Consider the following 23,669-nt stretch of genomic DNA (forward strand, 5'->3'; position numbering starts at 1 on the left):
GAAAATATCAATGAACCAGTCTGGCATGCCTTGTACCCCACAAATAGTGGAAGCTGGGTATGGCTTTAGTATCCTGAACTAATTGCTACAGAACATTCACATCATCATAAATGAAGTCATTCATTTAAAAGTTAAAATGCTCCCAAGCTTGAAAAGGCCTATCACAAAGAAATATGATTGTAGCTGAGTAAGAAAGCTTTGTCTTCCTTGTGCTTCCAAAATGAATAGTTTCAAGTCCTTTCAGCAAGGATTTGGGGGTCTTATAATGTGTACAAAGGATGTGAATGATAAATTCCACCATCCTTCTCATTGTTTAGGCTCTGTAAGATCATTGCTAGCTATTTCATCTTGCTTCCATATAGACCAGGAACCTGGGGTGCTACCAAGAGTTCTTGCCCTTTAATTATATCTAGCCTATTGTCATTGTACTAATAGAATCTTTAGGTGGTACCTGCTAAGGGGATAAAAGCCATATTCTAAAGTGGGTATATTCTAACAACCTAATTTTCTTTTCACAAGAACTACTGACATGAGATGCTTCCATGTTGGAATGGCAAAGGGATCAGGGTGTTCAAGGATGAGGTTCGTCTTTGCCTTTGTGCTCACTCATTTGCAGCCTAACTGCCTCCTTTCACTATGGAAGGGAAACTTAAGTTCATCTGTGGCAGTGCTTTGTAGTTCTGAACAAACCCGAGGAGCTTAAAAACAAGCAAACCAACAAAAACACAAAGAGAGAAGACTCAAGCCCATGCTAAATCAACAGAGCCTTAATATCAGAATGAGCTATAGGCATTGGCATTAACAAAACTTCCCAGATAGCACTAGTGTGCAACTAGGGTTGCAATCTCCTCTGGAGTTAGATGCTGAGAAGGTGTGAAAAGGTAGTTGAATAAGGAATTTCTTGTCTGATAAGATTGATGTGGAAGTCTCCTTTTCTCTATGTGGCCTTGGGGAGTACTAGGAAATGCTATATTGGCTCCAGAGGAGAGGACTTATGATATCACAAGTTTCACAATGTGCACGGAGTGGGGGTGGGGGGGATAATATTCGCAACTGATTGGATGATATGCTACTCAAAGTAGTCCCAGGTCAGGTTCCTGTTTGACTGCCACCTCCTTCACTGAGGGAATAGGAGAAACAGGAGTAAAGTTGGACATCCTAAGCCCATCAGTACACACAGGACAGGTCAGCTGAGGGTCATCAAGGCCATCATCTGACCCTCACTACCAGTGCTGCCTCCATTTTCCAGTCTCTTCATGCCCCACCTTGCTTCTCCTGGGTGTTTGGAGATTAGTTCACAGTCAGAAATGACATCTTCTGTACCCACTGGCTACTCTCCCACCATCTTGACTAAAATTGAAAGTTTAGAAATAGACCTTTGGGTTGATGTGAGAGAGACAAGAGAATAGCTTTCAAGTAGAGACTGTACCGCAGCTGAAATATTTACAAGGTGGTCAAGGTGGTTACATGAATTACTTTAAGGTAATGACGAGGTGGCCAGCGCTCAATAAATATTTGTTGAGTAAGTGCATGGATGGGAGGCAGGCATCCATGAAAGGTGATAGATCTCATTGGTTTTTCCAGTTTAACTGTCTCGTGACATATATCTTGTGACAGAACTTTATGTGAAGTTTAGGGCCAGGTCATGTGATAGAACCAATCTGCATTTGGTTGAAGACTGATAAAACCCTTCAAAACAGAAAATGTTCCAAGACACTCTTGTGATAGGTGAAAATGTCAGCCTACTATGAAGATGGAAGATTTGGATCTGAGAGGCTCATTACTAGTAGCTGCTACCTTGTCTTACCCTAGAAATGTGCTCATATGGAAAAGCACTATGTTAGGGACAAAATGAGGGGGCCCACAGAGGCAGCCACTCAGCATTGAGCGTGGAAGATTGGTTTGGGATTTTGGGTTGCAGCTTAGTATATCATTCCTTGTATGTAATCTTGCTCCTTTAGGGGTTTCCCAAAATGCATTTCACTTGGAGCATTTAAAAAAATATAAAATAATTCCTGAATGGAATTGGAGTGTGAATCTCCTGGTTCCTTGGAATTCCCTAGGTTTTCTGTGACCCCAATTCGGATTCCCATGCTTCTGGGTGGTCAGAAAAGTCTGCATATTACCTCCTCACATCTGAACCCCTAGACTGTAGCTGCATTGGTGAACACATACATTGTATCCTCCCTATGCATAGTTTATTCATTTTATAACAAGCCTTGAAAAGACTCCATAAAGTTTTCTCTACTATGAAGTTTCAAGTAGTAAAAACTACTTCATGCCTTGGAAACTAAGAGAAGATAATAACCCTATGGGGATCTCCTGGGGCCAACCCTCTTCCCAGAAGGCAGGGTAGGATATTAACACCTTAATCACTATAGACATGTTGCTGGGATTCCCATCCAAGCTCTACTAGGTGTGTGACCTTGGGGACATCATTTACCCTCTTTGTGTTTCAGAATTTTTCACGTGTAGAGTTGGGATAAAAGTAATATCCACCTCATAGAGTATGCATATTAAATGAATTTAAGTTAATAAATCACTTCAGACCAGTACCTGGATATAAGTAGTCAATAAATGCTATCATGATTCATCAAATATTTGCTTCTCAAATACTCTTTGCTCGGCACTATGGAAGAAGGTGCAGGGAGGGGTAACGATCAACCAGACATGTAGTCTAGTAGGAGAGATAAAACAGGAACAAAAATAATTATAAAATAGGGCTTACATAATACAAAATATGCCTTACAGAGCTTTGAAACGCTAATTTTTAAAAGTACTAGTCTAAAGACAAATGTTTTAAATATATTTTATTTTAAAATAGGAGCTTTGGATAAATGGAAGAATTGAATCTATTTTACTAGGAGCATTTAAAAAAAAAAAAAAAACAGAATAATTGAATCCAACCTCTGGAAAGATTTCTTCCCAATCCTAACACTTAAGTGATAATTTTCTTCCTATAAATGTCCATTCATTATGCCCTACTGTACCTGAGGTGAGTTTGCTTTGTGAATGTGGGTGGGAAGATTGAGTTATTCACATATTACTTGCTCCTTCTTTTCCTGGACAAAAGGGTGTCTGACCTGGGGATACAGTGTGCAGGTGGGAGGCAGAATCATAGCTAACTGATAAGAGTATCCACATATTAGCACTGAAATTCTCCCAGCTGAGGAGTCTGTCCTCCATTTTTCATGAGTCTGAACTTACCAAATGTGGATATATTTTCAGATAAATGAACTCTCTCCCCCTTCTCCAGCAGTAGTGTTAAGTTACTTAGTTAAGACATTGACCTGCAATGTGTATTTTATATATAAGGGGCATTCATCTCTTATCCATCACTACTTACCAATTACACAGAAAACTTGATATTTTACTCCTAGCAGAAATAGCACTGTGCACTGTCAATCATGTCATGAAGCCCCCAGGATGTACAAGATACATAGACTCATTTTCAAAAATTTCAGAGCCACTGGGCATGCATTTAAAAATATTTTCTAACCATCCCCTTCTTGTTCCCATAAACCATCTCTTTTAAATGTTATTGCTGGGTACAATGTTATTATCAAAGGTATTTCCAAACTCGCTTCTCAATTGAGCAAAAAAAAGTGAGTTATAAACTTAAAGGTAAGATAAAGCTTATCTAGAAGGAAACTAGAAGACTGAACTATTCCAGGATCTTTCTGTATTAAGAGCCAAGACTAATACATCATCTTCCACTGGTATCTGCCAACAATGATTGAATGGCTTTGTCCTTCAAGTATCATATTTAAGTTCATTAATTTATCAGTGTTCCAGGCGCTGGGGACACAAACATGACTATGACACAATTCCTTCACCAACAGGGCACATTACTCCACTGGGGAGACAAACAAGTCAGGTGACCAGCCACCTCAGTTCCTAGGACTAAGGGATTTCTCAGGGCATGAGACTTTAAGTTTTAAAACTGGGACAGTCCTGGGTAAATTGGGACGAGAAGAAAAGGTGACTTTTCTGCTGGTTCAGAGAAAGCCTCAGAAAAAGGGGACACTGGAGGAGGCTCTAGAATGCATTTTGCCAGATGGAGAGGGGGCATTTAAGAAAGAGAGTAGGGGACACAAAAGCGTTTAGGAATATTCACTTTTGCTTAACTAGAGTAGAAGACAAGTGAATACACAGATGCACATGATTGCCTGTGGCTGGTGTGGGAGCCGGAGGTAGAGCAAGACGATGAAAGCTACGAGACTGGAAAACCAGTTCCAAGTCATGGTATGGGGCTTGGTTTTGTCAGCAAGTCTCCCTACTTCCATTATGACTTAAGTCTAATGGATAGCTGTAGCTCTGAAAGTCTTCATCATGGAGGATATGCCTTATTCCTGAACTTGGGGGGGGGGCATTATGAGTTTTACCATATCAGCCAGATTGGAAAATTGTGGCGCTCCCTAGAATTCTCAATCCTTTCAGCACCATTTTACTGGTCACCTCCAATGCACTAGGTATTGTTCTTTCCTGGATGAATAAGAGGTGCTCCAGGACTATGAAGAATAACTTTGTCCAGGGAACTAGACATTATCATGTGCTGGGAGGTATGAGAATAACCTGACCTGTAATATACTCTGTGTGTTGAACTGCACTGTTATTGATTAATACATTATTTATGTGCTGTTAAAATGTGAAGTCATGCTATAGTGTTAAGTCCTCTGAACTGCATACATCACTCACATATAATGATAGACATACAAAGCCATGGATACAGGAACACTTTGGAGCCTGACTCCAAGGACAGTCAAAGAATTAGCAAAGACACTCAGAATAGTGAGGAATCATGCAGACAACATCACCAATATCTGCAATTAGCCAGGAAGGAGGAAGCCAGGGAAAGAGTGCTAATAAATGGGGGATGGACAAGACTGGGGGCAGTGCTGTGGCCAATTCTCACAGTCAACTGGACATGAAGATAATTCCAATTCCATCTGGTACCAAAACTCCCAACATTTCCAGGTCCAATAACCATAGTGAGAAAGATATTAAAACATATTATGTTTGACTATTGGGTCTTTATTACTGCCTGGACCGGGGGAAATCAAATATATAGCTATTCCTTTTACACACTGGAAAGTGATGCAGTAAGAACTAGAAAGCCAACCAACAAACAAAAAAACACTCTTATTTTGATACTTGGCATAAACTTTTACTATGATACCATGGGGCCTGAGTGTGGGCAGAAGGCTCTCGTTCTGGGAAGGTAAGGACCCTGGGAAGAAAGACATGAGGAAAAAAAAGAAAGAAAGTAGTGGGAATAGAGAATAAAGGTTTAGCAGAACTAAGAGCAAAGAAAGGTAGAAATGAATTACTCCACGGTTGTTTTCAATAGGTTGTTTTTTGCAGGACAAGTATTGTTGCAGAGTTTCACATAATTAGCATACAACGTTTAAAATTATGCCATTACTGTAAGAGCAAAGCTTCATACAGATTAGATGATAGTTCCATGTAGCTGTAATGGGGTATGTATTTTCACATAACATGTTTGTTCCTTTTCATAATACGCACCAGGAAGGCGAATTTAGGCTCCCACATCGGGCTGAGTTTGTATTTTTCATTCTGAATCGTTAAATAAAGATGAAAGGTGTGATGTTGAATATTTCAGAAGCGCATTCCATTTTGCAGTTTTAAAGTTACTTAGTTCCTGTTCTGATTTAAATTATTTAATAGATGCCACAATTTGGGGAGAAAACAATTGTTTGAAGAAAGAATGTCAGCCTTGTAAACAAAGGAGAAAATAAAGGGAGAATGGTGAATGGTAGAGGGAGTGGGAACTATTATTCATTGAACAAACACTATATGCCAAACCCTCAGCTAAACAGGCTCCATACTTTTAATTCATGTGGTCTTCAAAGTGGGTAAATGATTTTCTGCAGATCTCACAGCAAGAGGCAGGTGTGTGATTCAAGCCCAGCTCTGTGTAGTGCCAAATCCAACAATACTGATTTATGTGGTTCTGACACAAATACACACTTACTTTTCAAATGACATAATTTACATATATACAGGCATGGACTATGTTTGTAATCCTTAATATACTTTATCCAGGCGATTCTCAACTTCTTTTCACCAGAATTCATTGTGAAACTGGTAACTTTCACAGTATTGTAAATTACAACAGGGAAATGGATGCAAAAGGGCAAAAATTTTTAAAATACGGCAAATTATTTTGATTATTAAATGATTTTGTTTTTTTTAGACCACCCATAGATTATGTACATAGAAATGGGGACTTAGGTTTCATAAGAAAACGTGTGTGTGTGTGTGTGTGTGTGTGTGTGTGTGTGTTGCATACTGTGAAAAATGAAATGGTAATGAGAATATGGGTGAGGAACTAGGAGCCCTGGCTTTGCATAATGCGGTTTTTAAACCAGAAAAGTCTCCTTCAAGGATTGCCTTTCAGATTCACTGAGGGTTAATCTTAACTCAATTTTCTTGAACTCTGCTCTTTAAACTGTGGAAGTCGAACATAAGTCATGTCTCTGGCAATTATGATATCGATCATAAGATGATTCGGCACTAATATTTATGAACAGGTTAAGGTTGTATGTAAGTGAGAATGAGGGAGTCAATAATAACACAAATATGCATGTCTTGTCTCAAATTTGATAAGGGCATGTGAGGTCCTACTGAGGTCCAGTGATACAATAAGAAATGAAAATGAGATACTTACTCAGCAGGAAATTTCTTACATGGTAACACAGTGGAATCTAGAGAACTGCTCAACTCTCTCCCTGGCACATAAAGGTTATCTGTGAGCTGTGGACTCATGAGGAAGAACAGGGGTGAGGGACGCCATCTGCACTCTCTGCTATCCTCAATCTCACGTGTGCATCTAGGGTTTCACTAACATGAAAGCCACTTACAATGAGTCTGAGTTGTCATTCTCTCCTAGTTTTGAGACCCAATCAGTATTCAGAGTTTAAGCTACATTTGAAGGTGGAATCCACCACTCACTACCTTTGTGAAGTTCCCCTGATACCTCTGAACTGCAATGGCCCATCTGTAAATATCCTACTTACCTCATGGGACTATTTTGAGGAGCACACAGAAAAACTGTATGAAAGCATTTAAAGATGGAACATTATGGAAATTTAAGTTGATTTTAATGTTATTTTATATTTAGAGTATGAGAGTTAACTAGAGCTTAAATATGGACAATATAAAGTCTCTAAATTCCTGTCCTGGGCTGTAATTCTTTTTTTTTTTTTTTAATTTTTTTTTTTCAACGTTTATTTATTTTTGGGACAGAGAGAGACAGAGCATGAACGGGGGAGGGGCAGAGAGAGAGGGAGACACAGAATCGGAAACAGGCTCCAGGCTCTGAGCCATCAGCCCAGAGCCCGACGTGGGGCTCGAACTCGCAGACCGCGAGATCGTGACCTGGCTGAAGTCGGACGCTTAACTGACCGCGCCACCCAGGCGCCCCCCTGGGCTGTAATTCTATTCTCACCTTGTAGTTTGATGGCGTGACTTCTAGAAGTTTCTCCATCCATGAAATATGAATAATAGCATCTAACATAAAGTTTTGTGGTGATGATTTAATGAGTTACGTAAAATACCAACTACCTACCAAGTAGGTAGGTACCAACTTAGTAGATGCTAGCTATTAATATTACTTTTCTGGGTTGACTAATAGTTACTAAGTATTTACACATTAAGTCAATGTCACAAAGTAAACTACTAAGTAATGTTACAGAAAAAAAAAAGAAAATAATTCCTATCACTTTATCTATCTGAAAATATATTCACCTTTTTTTTTTTGCACCTAATTAAAATGGAAGAAAGGGAAGTAAGAACAGGATGAGGGGACTTTGTCAGCCTCCATACGTGAGTGTTGTGCTTAATGGAAATCTGAACTAATGTTTTAACATTATGATGCACTTAACAAATGGTGCTTAATAAGCTGTCAGAAACTACATACCTAATGGTGAGTTTCTTCTAGACTACGTTAGTGCAAAACTAATTTCACTGGTTCATCTCAGCAAATTGACTTTCTTTTGCCTGTGTAGTAGAGCTGGCTAACCTTCTAAGCCACAGCGTAGAGTATTTTTTTTCCCCTGACAATTTTGAAGTTCATCTTATGTAGCTAGATTGAATTTAAATGTGAAATCTTATAATACAGATCTTTTTTAACCCACCTGTTTTTAGTATACAATTAGCTGAATCTATTTTAATATCATTTGGTCTAATTAAATGCAAAGTCACCTGTTAAACACTAGTAATAAATAATGTTTAACAATATCGCTTCACATCATAAGGGGAAAACAACATTCCCTTCGGATGTATTCAGCTTTGATAATAGTTCTTACCCTGACTTTTTGTTTATAAGTTTATATTTATCTTTCTGCCCTTTTAATGACAATTGTAACCACCATCTCATGTCTGTAGATATGAAGTACATTTATATTTTTTCCATAGCTTTGTGAGGAGATTCTATTATAATAATCCACCCTTTTTGGAAGCCTTCTTTCCATAACACTCATGTGATGGGATGGTTAAAACCATTAAAATAAAATTCAAAAAGTGGTAATGTATATGTTATTGTCTAGCCAAATAACAAGTGGAAATTGAAAGAAAATGCTTTCAGATTTTAAGTATTCTTTGATCAGCAGTTATAATGAGAAAATAATGAGGCTCACACAGGAAAATGGCCAAAATTATCCTTGTTAACACAAGGTACAGTAGATATTCCTTGAACTAGCAGAGACCTTAGCAATCACCTAATCCAAACCGCTCATTTGACAGATAAAAGCCAGGGAGGTTAAGTATAATTTTGCACTTGCCTGTGAATTCAAAATCATGGATGCAAAAAGGACAAGTATTACTAACATCATGGTCTGTGACACAGCATGAATTTTGAATACCATTATCTGCATATTGAAAAAGACGAGACTAAAGTTCTCATGTGGGGGTGGAGGGGCATTACATTTTACCCATTTAGGGTGACCATCCTCTGTTTTATTCAATAATAGGCTGCCCAAAGGATGACATCAATAGGCCACTTCCTGGGTTTGACTAAGTTCCCTCATCCCTGACAGTACTAACATCTCTCTGAGCTGAATGTGATTCTAGTTATGTATCCATTAAAGATCTAAAAAGGCCTAAATGCCAGCCAAGTACTTTAATTCCAGAAAGAATTCTTTTCTAACACCGGGGGGAAAATGGCTGTGTTGTTTCAGTATGCTAGTTTTCTACTTGCTGTGATCCTGAGGGATTTTTAGGATAATTTTGACTCCATGGAATTTTCACTTTATGTGCTAACTTTAGAACTTAGTCTAATATAGGACTCCAAAGTATGTAATGATACGGATTGGTAGCATGAGACAACAATCTGCAGTTCACCCACAAGAAGCCTAGCATGTTTAATCCAGAGAGAGAATAGCTAAACTATAAAACTAACTGTTCTACAAATTATAGAATAATAACAGTGATCTTGGGGTGCCTGGGTTGGTCAGTCGGTTAAGTGTCTGACTTCAGCTCAGGTCATGATCTCATGGTTCATGAGTGAGATAGCTCATGAGTGAGATAGCTCAGAGCCTGGAGCCTGCTTTGGATTCTGTGTCTCCCTCTCTCTCTGTCCACCCCCCTCCTCTCTCTCTCTCAAAAATAAATAAACATTAAAAATTTTAAAAAGAAAGAATAATAACAATGATCTCTTTATGTGTTATATAACATTGCCTTGGCTTGGCAAGAGGCAAACAGGATTGTCCAGTTGAAGATAGTAGCAGCTTTCTGATGTGTTGCCTTGCTATGAACTCCATTGGACTGGAGTCCCCTCCTCCAATGGCAGGGACAGCAATTCCCACAGGGCTGTAGGTCTTCTCAGTGCAGGAATAATATCCCCCACACAGCTCATATCCAGCTCAAAGGGTTGTCTGCAACTGCCTTGAACAGCAGGTCCCCCAAATGCAGACTGTCTTCCCTGCTGTTCCCAAGGCTATTTTCAAGTTCTCATGGTCCTATAAAAATGGTGGAGAAGGAAGAAGCATGATCTTTCCTCAGGAGCACACAGCATGGTGTTTCTGGTTGTGACTACTCCTGTCCTCTTTCTCCCTGTAATGCTGAGGGCTCAGGGACTGTGTCCCTCACACTGCTGCCTCCAGGACAAGTTCCTCTGCTCTGTTCTACCTGGTGTGCTACTGGGCTATATGCCTATGCTTCACCTCTGCAGAAGCACCTAACAAGAGCCTGATTTAATTTGCTAGATTCATAAAAAATGCCTAAAGACAAAAAAAAAAAAACCCAAAGTTTTACAAATATACTCATAAATATATTCTCAAAGAAAAGTTGATGCTGGAGTAATAATTCCCCTGTCTTTCATTACTGACTTCAAGACAAAGAAAATAATTCATTAGAATTGTAAAAATTGTCTTAAAAAAACATTTATATGTAACTCTGATGCCAAGGGTGAATAATTCATTGTTATTTCTAAAATTCCATTTGCAATTAAACCAATTTAAACTTCTGGATGCTCAGAACATTCTTTATTTGGAACCTGAAAGTTTGTTAAATAAGGTGGTTTATGAGATCAAACAGTTTCTAATAAGAGTGTTTTTAATTAGAAGTATTCTTTCCTTCATTTGAAAAGACATTCAGGGGAGGAGAAGGTAACTAGAATACAGAACACATTTTGATCATATTAGAATGAAGCAGCAGTGGTGAAGGGCCTCACAGCATGACAAATTATCTCTGATCTCAGGTGAGGGATGGATGAGGGGTGTGCATTCAGATCCCGACTGGATGGTAGTGGTAAGAAGAAAGATTGGACATGGGACTTCACTTTGATTGAAAGGATCACAGTTTAAAAATATTTGAGGGAATCTGGCATAAAGAGTAAAAGGAAGCCATAAGCCTTTCTTCTGATCTGTGGTTGAACTGTAGTGTTAGGAAAGTAAATTAATAGCCAGTTGAAATTTATACAATATGAGTGAGTAGTACAGAGGAGGTAAGTAGGAATCACCAATTACATACTATCAGAAATGCTAATGTAGGGTGCCTGGGTGGCTCAGTCAGTTAAATGTTCAACTCTTGATCTCGGCTCAGGTCATGATCTTATGACTTGTGAGATCGAGCCCCATATTGGGCTCTGTGCTGACAGCATGGAGCCTGCTTGGGATTCTCTCTCCCTGTCTCTCTGCCCCTTCCCTGCTCATGCGTGTGCATTCTCTCTCTCTCTCTCTCTCTCTCTCTCTCTCTCAAAAATAAGTAAATAAACATTTATCTATATATCTATATATCTATAGCTATATATATTTTTTAAAGAAATGCTAGTGTAAAATGCAAAGAGGATGTGTATGAAGCTAGGGTGTCCCTCACTTATAAGACCAGATTGCTTGTTTCTTCCAGGCTGAAAGGAGTGACAGCACAAAGGAAGAAACTGGCCTGGCTCAGAGCAGAGGAGGTAAAAATATAAAGCTGCTGACTTAGCAAAACAGTTACTTGTAGTTCAGAAGAGATCAAGTGCCCCACATTTATTTCAATAGACCTGTTCCCTTTGTTCAGCTGTGAAATGAGCTGATTTATACTTGTTTAATGAATATTAGAAAATATTTTGTCAGGTAAAGACATTTTATATTAGTATAGAAATATAGCTACTCTACTGAACAGTCTCTCTTTGCTGTATAGGGCATCAGACTTCATCAAACTTCAGTCTAACTGGCCAGATATCCTTGGAGAACTCAGTGAAGTCTTCAGAGCACTGGTCCCCTTGTTTGTAAATGTTGTGACTGTCATTTGGGATAATGGATGTGAAAGCACATTAAAAGTTAAAATAATGCCTTAAACATTACTATTTCTACTATTACTTTCACAAATCCCAGCTATATGAGATTACATATACAGTAGATAATTATGACCAGAATAATGTCCTTAGGAATTAGTCTGAAACCTCAATCCCGTTGGAAGCCACAGAAGCATCATACTCTGCAGTCCTTGCTTTATGATTTCAATGGGCTTATGGAATGATCACTAATTCTAAAGAAACACCGTTCTTTATTCCATGTGGCATGCTCTCACCATGAAATTAAATGGCATCTTCCTTACAAATCAAATCATTTCCCTTAGAGTTGTTCACTTTTGGGGGTATAGTGTAATCATGAACGAGCTGCAGAAATAATGCCATAAAGAGAAGCCTTATCCATGTTATTGGGACACACAAAATAAAAATAACTAACATTTATTAAGCACTTGGTGTCAATTGCTAAGGACCAACTGTGGCATGAGACTATCCAGGTTCAAATTCTGGCTCTATTATTTAGCACCTGTAAAACTATCTGTACAGCAGTTTCTTTCTAAAGTGAGGATAACAATACAGACTTCAAAGGTTTTTTGTTTTTGTTTTTTGCAAGGATTAAATGAGCTAGTATGTGTAAAGTGCTTTGAATACCACTTGGCATGTGGTAAGCTCACAATAAAAGGTCTTCCTCTCCTCTCCTCTGTCCCTTCCCTCTCCTTCTCCCCCTCTTCATCCTCCTCCTCCATGATGTGTCTACTCAAGATCTCCCAGCTGGGAAGCTGCAGGACTGGCATACTGTGAAACTCTGTAGCCCATACTCTCGGCTACTAACTGATAGTAATTGATATTACCAAATGCTATTGACAAGATTTGGAGTTCACCATAGCATAGAACATCACAGAGCAAGTGCATGGTACTTCAGTTTAGCATCTTCTCTTGCATACATTTGTAAGTTGGGGAAAGGATTTCTTTGTTAAACAGCTGTTTTGATAGCATTAAGAAAAGTTTGCCAGTGTTTGACAGAAAAAAACTGAAAGTTTGAAAAAGTAACTTTCAGTATAGGAAAAAAAAGTCTCTAAGGACAAACAAGATTTTAAAAGGGTACTCTTATCTGTTTATTTCTAATTGGAAATGTTTTACCTTCATGCTGACTTTTAAAAAAGTCTAAAGTTGGGAAGTTTTTTCTTGGAAAATTTGGAAAACTACTCAAAGGCATGAAGGAGGGAAATATTCTTAAGATATGGTATTGAGTTAAAATCCTCTCTAACCGCTTTCCAACTTGCAACATCATGACGAATACTCACCATTAACCATGAAATGAATGTGATTTTCCTTTTACATTTAATGTTACATTGAGGATATTATGCAGTATCTTTCAGACTTTCTGGAATTGTGTACAAGTAACATTTTATGGTAGCAGATGCGTGACATCACATGAAAAACTTATAAAACCTTTACATGGAAATCACATCTGTCAGTCCCCACTATCATTTTAACTGTGGTTATATGGTTTGCTTCTCCGTCTGTGACAGAGTAGGCAGCTTTGCCTGAAAGCTGTTCCAGGAAATTGTGTCTTCTGGACTAGCTAGTTAAGCAAATTGTGTAACTGCCATTGAAACCAAAATGTACCCAGCAGACATAATTTCACAAAAGAGGAGAAAAAAACCACATTTGTACAAAAGTCACAGCTGTTCAACTCTACATTTTGCACTTTTCTCATTGAAATTTTTTTTTCTCTTCTGTATGAACAGTGACAGTTACATTTCTAGTTAGCAACTGTAGGCCTTCTTAATACATTGCTAAGTACTGTGCTATCATGGATTTGGTGTCTGTCAGAAGAAATTGGGCTAACTTCTGCCTGCTGCTCCATAGAATAGAAACTTGGTCCATCTGCCCTGTCTGCAGATGAAATAAGGGAAGATGTTGAGTAGGGCCCATTGTTCTCTAAAATGCAGAGCTGTGCGGCTGCCTCTGCTGCTCCAAACTAGCGCCAACATCCCATGTTAAGGTCCACACAATATGAACTCTTCTTCTTTCAGGTCTTACAAATCTTAATCCTGGTGGTCACCTTGTCCAGAGTCACTCTCAAGTCATTGCTAATGGAGCTAAAGGCTCAGAATGCTTGGGTCAGGAGATGGTCTCAGGATGCCTTAGTGGCTCAGTTGGTTACCTGTGCAGCTCTTGATCTCGGCTCAGGTTCCTGGGATCGAGCCCTGAGTTGGGCTCTGTGCAGATGGCGAGGAGCTTGCTTGGGATTCTCTCTCCCTCTCTCTCTGCCCCTTCTCTGCTTATGCATGTGCTTTCTCTCTCTCAAAATAAATAAATGAAATTTAAAAAATGTAAAAAAAAAAAGTCTCGCAGGCTGTGTGCGGCATGACCTCCCCTTGTTGGACACCTTCCTTTCACTGTGAACCTGTACTAGAGGTGGGCCAGGGAGATGTTCTCTAGGGACCCCTAATTCTTCTTAGTGATGAGTTTCAGAGGCTTGTTCAGACCATTACAGGCTTATGCTAAATTTATGGGATGCATTTTGAGCAAAAGCTTGGAGTCTAGGCTCTACAGTCAGAGTGCCTGGGTCTAAATTACAGCCATTCCTTTCAATAATGTGTGATACTGGTTAAGTTACATAACTTCATCAGCTGGTATTTTCCTATCTCTACACTTACGACAATCTACCTCCTTATCACTATAGTGAGAATTATAAATAAATGTGGTAAATAAAGACTGTTGAGCACTTAACCCAGTTCATGGCACATACTAGGCACTCATTAATGTCAACTATTCTGATGATATGGTAAGGATGATGGTGGTGATAATTTTTCTGATTTTTGAATATAATAAACCTAAAATCCTAAAAGTGATTTTGCACAGGACAGAATTGTGGCATAGAAGGGTAAAATCGGTAATAGTGGTCAAAACCTATTCAATTCAGGTTTTTCAGTTTCGAGTTGTATGAACACTTTCCTCCTATAGATCGCTGGAATTGCTATCTGCTTGTCTGAGGCTGACAAGCAGTATGAGTGCTTGTGTAACTGGGCCAGAGGCACATTTCAATCTAACATGCCCTGCTGACGACAGAGGGTCCACTCTGAAACTTCTGCTCCCAGACACTGGTCTATTTGAACAGAGTGACAGGCTGCTAAGTTAGACTTCTAGTGTTCCTGCACAGGCTTTTTTGGCCACTAGGTGGGAAGGTGGAATGTTTGTCATATTTTGTAACCATACTCTAATTGTGTGAGTGTGTAATTAAAAACCAAAAAAATGATAGCTCTACAGAACACCCGCTGTCCATCATTATTAATAGAATTAGTGAATCAACATTTTCTGGACTACAGATTTACAATGAAGACCATCTTGCTCTGTTTCATTAGCTGAATATTAATGTTACAAATGTATATGATTCCAAGATATTGATACCAATGTTATCACTACAATTGTAAACAGTGTCTTAATCTAGGTATATTGGATCTTACATATAATGATATCTGTAATGAAAAGTTGACATAACAACTTAAATTAGACATTTATTATTTTTTGGTATAACTATATGAAATTAGGTGGCTTTTATTCAACAAAAATACTTTATGGGCTGAAAGTGATGAATAACCACTACACTCAATATGTAGTGTTTCCACTTCATACAGTTTCCACCAATAAGACTACTTTAGAACCAATACATACCTTGTGAAAATAATAGTGTAATAGAGATGCAATTCACATTTTTTTGGAACAGTTAAAACAAACCACATAAATAGATATATTTCAGTTAAAATGGACAAGTTGTTGTGACAGGAGATATCCCTGATTTTAAGTAATGTTTATATTATATAGGATAAATGGCAGTATTTTAATTATTTTGATAATTTTTTTCAAAGGGCATTTCTAAGAAATATTGGTATATAATTCTACTTAAAAATTATCTTCAGATTTGAGTTATCTGTCTCAATTTTCTGGTTGGTCAGATACACCCCACACATCTACTAATTGGTGTTGGTATGTGTCACGGAATCATGTAATGGGGAAAAAGCCATGACAAGTGGTAGAACTGGATGCAACCTCAAGGAAGTTAAAACGATCTGACTCACTAAGACCTGTGTGTATGATGTCACATTCACTTGAAATCTAAAACTACTAAATATGGTGGTCTGATCTAATGATATAAGATGTGACAGGGTAAATTATGAATAATTTTCTGACTATGGTGGTGATACATGAAAAATTAAGTGGAGACATAGAGACAGAAATATAATTTAAGCAAATAAGAAAAGACAATCATTTGGAGTATAAAGATAATTAGGACAATTGTCTTTTAGGGTTACAGCTAGTGTCCAATTCAATAATTAATTACAAGGCGTCTACCACAGCAGATCTTTACTTGAACAACACGAACTTCAATGATTAAGAAGGTAGGAAGCATTACTTTCTGATGTGTTGGGTGTCTCACCTCTATGACAGACAATTAAGACAGGGAAGAAAAGTTTGAGTTAAGTATTATTTTCCACATTGAAGCCAGCTTGCAAGCAGTTGAAGGCATGGGAGAACAACCTGAAGAATTAGAACAGGGTGGGGGCCAGAAAACTATGTCCAGCAGGACAAATTTGGCCAGCTGCCTATTTTTGTAAATAAAGTTTTATTGGATGATAGCTATGCCCCTTCATTTAAGTGTTGCCTATGGTTGCATTCAAGCGACAGTGGCAGAGCAGAATAGTTATGACAGAAGTCATATGCCCCCCCGCAAAAAAAAAAAAAAAAAAATTGCTATCTGGTTCTTACTGGAATTTGCTAATATTTGGACTAAAGAAAAAAATTCGTATTCAATGAGTTCTGTAAGGAAGTGTATTAAACATGAGATCTGGTTTGTCACATACCTCAGTTTTCTTTCCTTACATGGAGTTATCTTGGATTTCAGATGTAATAGTCTTAGGCATAGTACAGCATGATTTAGTGAATTAAGACCAGCTAGCATTTATTGGAGACCTATAATGTTGATAAATTAATCTAGAAGCTGCAGCTATATTATTATTAAAATATGTGTATCTTAATTGATTAACAATATAGTAGAACTAAGAGGGAGGCTCATAAGTATACGCAAGTGATGTCTCTTTATTTTTGCAATTAGTGATACCTCCAGGAATTCATTTTACTTTTTGCATCTATTGAGTATCCCCTGACATTAGAGCACTAGATATTATGTAAGAAAATCGCACGTGGTAAATGAGGTGAATTCATCTTGACTGGAAATGACTGACAGTGATGCCAAATTTGGGGGTTTTCTAGATGAAGATGAAGGAGATACTCAAGGGCAGGAAGCTCACAGATCTTACTCATCATCACCTCCCCATCACAAAGAAGGGCTTGACACTTAGTAAAAGCTTAGTAACTGAATATTATTACCAAAACAATTTAGCAATAATGCCATTGATCACTAACCCTTCACCATCTAGATTATTATTGTTAAAAAGAATGTGATTAGAGAAAACAGAGTTAGATCTTGATAAATAATGTGAACACCTCTAGTTTTTCAGTCCTTGCATCTCTTGGGTAGTAAACTTCTCATAAGCAACATGTAGGCTTTGCTATTCACCCAAGAACATTAACAATGTTACACACTAGAAAGAATAAAAAAATTCTGTACCAGAAGAGGGGGTTCTAGAAAAGTACGTTGCATATTTAACTTTTGGAAGTTATGAATATTACTTGATTTTCCTTAATATATATAAAGCCCTAATAGGGGCTTTATTTGAAATAAAACGATGTATGGAGGGGGTAACTCATATTATACCATACATATACATTATATTATACATGTACATATACTATACATTAAAGCAATGCAACCTCCATTAGACAACATAAAATTCCAATCTGCAGAAAGAATACTATTAATTGGAAATGGGGCCTTAAAAGAGAAAAAAAAATTCTAAATTTTATTTCATCCTTCAGCTGAAAAATACGGCTGCTTTATTTAATTGGTTTCAAAATCTATTTTAATAGAAAATCTCTTTTGCACAACTAACCAGCTCCCAACATTTTGATTGCAAAATGAAGGGCACTTACTTTGATAACTTTAATTATCACTCACTTAGAGGACAGTGTGAAACACTTTTCCAATTGGTGTTTCAGAATCATGAGTCAAAGGAAAAGAATGACAAATTAGCCAGCTGGAGAAGGAAAATACAGCTAGCTGGTGATGCTTGAGTCTTTGTGGATATTTCAAAGTAAGATGAAAGAGAAACAAAAGGGCTGTTAGCCACACATGCTCAAGAAATGAAATACTAACACAATTTCACAACATGTTAATAACAAGTTAATAGCAAACTTAAAGACTTACTCAACATAATAAGTGCCATATATGGGATCATCAATTTTTTCCCAGCCATATGGAAGCTCTGAAAAATAAAGAGTTATTTCTTTCAGTAAATAAGCAACAGATATCACAATTTCTAATAAAAAGTAATATAATTTAATTGTTCACGTATTGCAGAAGCAGTCTACCAAAATGGAGGAAAGCATTCAGAGTCAGCACTAACATTCTGACACGTATTGTAGGAACTATAAGAAGCACTGACTTGAAAATTGGCAGTTAAAACACAGAGCTCTCTTCTCTGCAGATATACTGCTGGGGCTAGCTGTTGATGCCACGCCAAGCGGTAGGATGGCATGTCATCACGTTATCACCACTCAGGGCAATACAGAAGGCAAATTGCTTTCCTGATAGTGCATACCATTTTCTTATTTATTTGTATTGTTAAAAAGAGCATTTCAGGATAAAGATCATATTTTCAAAATACCATTCTGAGGATAGCAAATAGTTTCTGATGACTGAAACAAAGGCATTATAAGTTCTCAGTTGACATTCCACAATTCAAGATGGTTAGCTGGCTGTTCTCTCCACACAGGACAGATTTTGAATATTGCCAATATACTCTCTGGGCATGGTTTTCAAGGTCTAAAATTTTGAACCCACTTTCCTTGGCAATATGATTCATATTTTCTATTCTTCATGGTTAATTTTAATACACACATTTAAAAATATCAATAATACTGTACATGCTTCTATAGGCAAAAACATACTATTTGAAAACAAGATTTATTTTATGATACTGTTTTCCAAATACATTGGAGCCTTTATGATTATTAACACCTATAAATATGAAGAGTATTATATTTTTCTTTGTAGATATTAATTATACATGCATAGCACTTAGAAGCTAAGGAAGATATATTGGCATGCTTTCAATGATATGTTTAAATGAAATTTAAAAGCTTTATTATTACAGTAATAACACATGTTCACTGTAGGCAAGGCACAGTTATAGACAGAAAATTAGAATTATCTGCAGTGTTGCCATCGAGAGATAATCACTGCTAATATTTTGGTGGATATCCTTTAACTATTTTTATACATAGGTATTTGTGACTCATTTTGTCAGAGATCAGATCACAGAGTGCACATCATTTTCATAGCCTGTTATTTCTACTTGACAGAGTATCAAGGACATCTTCAATGTGAATGAGCATTACTGCAGAATGCCACTTTTAGTGGCAGGTGGTAGTCTGCAGTATGGCTAGAGTCTGTACAACACTACCTCTTCTGTTATTGAACATTTGGGACTTTCCGGTTTTTACCTGTTATATGTCACCTGTGTTGGACTCACTAAACCTAAGTCTTCCATCATTTTCCTGGTAACTTAGTCATAATAAATTCCTATAGGTGGAGTTTTGGATTAAAGGGCATCTACCCTTTTATGGTCTTTGATCTAAATTGACAGATTAGCACTGTGCTACTCACAAGATAGAACAATTTATAATCTCACTGGGGGTGTATGAATAATTTTGTTTTTCGGTACTATCGAATCAAATGCAGGTCCACGATTCTTCATCCAAAACTTTTATGGACAGTTAGGTTTTAGAATTAAGAAGTTTTCTGATTTTCAGAAGTTAACACGATGCAAATGTCTTCTGTCCCATAACACTCCAAGCAGAGTCTGGGGAAGCAGTTTTTAATCAAATACATGAGCATTTATGCAGCCAAAATTATGTGATCTGTACCAAGAGGCACACATAAGGACTACTTCATATCAGTGAGCACTGTTTTGTTTCCAGAGTGTCCAGGTCAGGTCACATTTTGCTGCCAAATGAGTTACAAAAGGCAGTTTTAAGAGCTTTTGAATTTTTGGATATTCAGATAAAGTATTGTGTATCATTATTTTAAAAACCAACCACACTGATTTTAAAATGGCAACTTGTGGTTGGTTTAAGTTACCTTCCTTGGGTTGCTAGCTAGTTAGAACAGTTTTTGTAGGTTTATCCTCAGGCAATTGTGTTTTTTTTTTTGTACCTTTCTCATTTTTAAAAGTCAATTCCTAAGAGTCTTTATGTATTAAGGATATTAATCCTTTGTCACATGTTGCATATGTGTTTTTGAGTTTGTTTAGATTTAATTTTGAACATTTCTTTTACACATAGATGTTTTAAATTTTATTTGGTAAATTTCTCAGCGTTTTCACTTAGGTTTTGTCATTGGAGCCTACTTAAATACTGAAGATATTTTTCTAGTGTTTCTTTATCTTGTTTTAACATAAAGTCTAAGCTATGCTTTATTTATATCTCTTAGATTAGTCATATCTGAATGAATATATAACACTAAATTGTGGAGTACCTTAAGAAATTTTTTTTCAAAACGATCATGATAGCATTACTGAATATTCACTACGATCAAGGTACTGATGGACAGACCATGTGTTAACTCATTTATCCTAAAGAACTCAGAATTGAAAATCCTTGTATTCTGCTTCCAGTGATCTTAACCAATTTAGATATCAATTTAGACACTCTGTTTAGCACAGCATAAACACACTTAATTTAGATTAAGGACAATAACAGTCCAGATGGTTTTCACCAAATCCCCCTAGCTATTGGAGAATTTGCCTATTAAAAAGAAGAATCTGTTTGACAGATTTCTACTGGGTGCCCTTGACAAGCAGCAAAAGTAAAAGAATATACAGAGGATAGCAACTGATATTATGACAATTTATTAATATGGCTGATATTAATTAAAATAAATAAAATAAAATAAAATATTAATTAAAATATTTATAATAGGTTTATCATTTCATGAATACAATAATATGTAAAGTAATCACATTCAATAATATATAGAGTAAACAGCTAACATGCTTAATTTTATGGATACTAGTCTTGTGTCTTAATGGTATTGTTATATGGAAACATATGATGGTCGAATTTTTAAAATTATATTTTGTAATGTAAACTGTTTCTTCACTTATTCCTTATCTTTGACTCATTCTTTGAGTAAGTTACTAATTCTAAGCAATGCATCCCCAAAGTACAGAGTTAATTGATTCCTTATCTTTGTAGATTTGCAATGCAAAATGTTCTGGAAACTATTTATTTAGTATCCTGCGTCACTTGCCATCATGAAGTATTCATCAGAATTTACGGGGAATCTGATTTGCTTTGCCTAACATATCAATGTATTTTGTTTGTTTGCTTGATTGTTCTACATTTCAAAATAAATTATTAATTCGTTCAAAAACAAAATTATATATTACAAACATTTATACTCTAAAAATTGAAGTATTTTCATTATTAGTGATTCTTTACTCACAATTTTTTTGGGGGGAGGAAGTAATTTTTAGTAAACATTTTATTTCAGATAAATGAATTATAATCTCATTTTTTTAAAATATATTTTTTACCACATTTGACCTAAGGTGAGAAGAGATAAAAAAAAACATAATGAGAGCTAAATGCTATGTGCTAGGCATTGTTTATGTACATTATAAAAAACAAATAACTTAATCCTCAAAATTAACTTGTAAGGTACATTATTATCACACTCAATTACAAGATGAGGAAATGAAGATACCAAAAGATTCTGACAGTTAATTGTTCAAGTTTTAAACTCCTATGTCTCAATCCAGAGCCTGCATTTTAATTAATTTATTAATTTTTCATTTACTCATTTTGAGACAAGATGATACATTAACCCTCTGTTATAAAAGCTATTATTCATTTTATTTTAAATATCTACAAGGGGTTTAGTAATAGATACATTCATCAGTTCATATATAAATGTGGCACAATGGGTATAAAAATCTACAACCAATGTTTAAATGTTTTGTATGTGTGTATATGAGTGTGTGTGTGTGCATGTGTGTGTGCACATGTATGTATGTGTACATTCCCCTTAATGACATTTGCTTGAGTAGTAAAGAAAGGTCTAGGCTAGAATGTCAATGAAAAAACACAAGTTTTTCTTCACTCATAAAAAGACAACTCATAAAATAAACTTCTTAGGATTATAAGCTGAATAGTATATATCTAGATGATGAAAAGTTAAAGTTAAGAATCATCTTTCACTGTGAAAATGAGCTATTTGGACTTGTGAATTAGTTTTTAAAAATGAATTGCTTCTCTTTAAAATTATGCTAATGATTGAGAAAAAGAATTTCCAATTTTGTACTGTTTGCCCAATTAGGCAAGCATGTAGCTTGGAGCTCTTGGGTCCTGGGTTATTTAGAGTACTGTATTCAACAATACCCGACACATTTGAGAATGATTAAGGTCACACTAATGAAAGAATAACATATACAATGAAACAAGGGAAAATAAACACTTGAGATCAACAAGGTTAATGCTGCATTAAAAACTGTTTTAATTGAGATTTTCCTCAGGCCATGGAACCATGGAGCAAATTCAGTGACTAGATATTCGTATCATGATCCACTCTGCAAAAGTCTGTGTTAAGGTCTACATTAACATCGTAAGTCTAGCCTGTAAGAAGATCAAAAGATGAAAGGGGCATCCAGTTATGCCTAGATTCTGCCATAGCCACCATGATACATATTTTTTGCTTATTTGTTTTACTCCAATTTATTTATTTGTTTATATTTATTTCTTATGTCCATTTTCATTGCCAAAAAACCAAGACTCCTTTATGCTAGCACACAAGAAGCAGTTTTCAGGCTGCAACTGGGAAACTTGTAGAATCCAAGGACAGTATTTCTTTTGGAAATGGGACTCAAATACTGGACAGATGTAAAAAAGCTAGCTAGGATATAATACCTTAGGGTATCTCAGAAAGGTCCTGTTTGTCTCACTCACTGTCTTTTAAACTGTGCCTCTTTTCTCTATGTCTCTCTTTCTTTCTTTCAGTTCCAATTCCACTGTGTACATCTCCTTCTTTCTTTTCTACTGTCTACTTCTCTGGCTCATCTTGCATATGTCCTGGAAAGGTCACCCCATACTTGACTCTATGTTATTTTTTAATGTCAAGCACTGCTATCACTACTTGATCTCTGAGTTTTTCAATTCTGTGACCTATCTCCCAAAGGATTCATGAATCCTGCTCATTTTCTTCAAAATAGATTCAAGTGACTTGACTTGGAAGATCAATGTAATGGTTGCCCTCAGGTGAAGAATCCACTCACAAAATAATAGGGTATGGCTGTGGCCTGTGCCCTTTTGGTAGATACAAAGCCACATCTGGCAAAATCAAATAGAGAGACACCCTATAAAATAACCAGTCAATACTCTTCAAATGTGTCAAGGTCATGAAACAGAGAAATAGATTGAGGTTCTGTCACAGTGTGAAGGAAACTATTGAGACAGGGAAACTAAATGGATTGTAGGATTGGGTCCCAGACCAGAAAAAGGACATTAGTGGGATGACTGGTAAAATTCAAGTAAGATTTGTAGATTAGTTGATAGTCTACATTAATGTTAATTTCCTGGCTTCAGTAATTATACTCCTGAAAGATGTTAACATTAGGGGAAAGCTAGGTGAGACATATATGGAAACGTTATAGTATTTTTGGCAAATTTTGGAAATCTAAAATACCTTCTCGATAAAAACACCGAAAAAAGCTATTTTACAACTCTCACTATC

At 36.6% G+C, this 23,669-nt stretch overlaps 1 protein-coding gene across 10 annotated transcripts in view; it reads right to left on the bottom strand.

Moving 5' to 3' along the window:
* The window catches only part of MAGI2 (membrane associated guanylate kinase, WW and PDZ domain containing 2), a 1,332,179-nt gene that overhangs the window by 311,561 nt on the left and 996,949 nt on the right, over positions 1 to 23,669 (bottom strand). For all 10 annotated transcript variants that reach the window (XM_045494592.1, XM_045494594.1, XM_045494593.1 and 7 more), the window contains exon 7: positions 18,087 to 18,144. In XM_045494592.1, the coding sequence (XP_045350548.1) occupies positions 18,087 to 18,144 (58 nt within the window). The remainder of the gene's footprint in view (positions 1 to 18,086; positions 18,145 to 23,669) is intronic.

This window comes from Leopardus geoffroyi, chromosome A2 (genome assembly GCF_018350155.1).
Source record: "Leopardus geoffroyi isolate Oge1 chromosome A2, O.geoffroyi_Oge1_pat1.0, whole genome shotgun sequence".
Lineage (NCBI taxonomy): Eukaryota > Metazoa > Chordata > Mammalia > Carnivora > Felidae > Leopardus > Leopardus geoffroyi.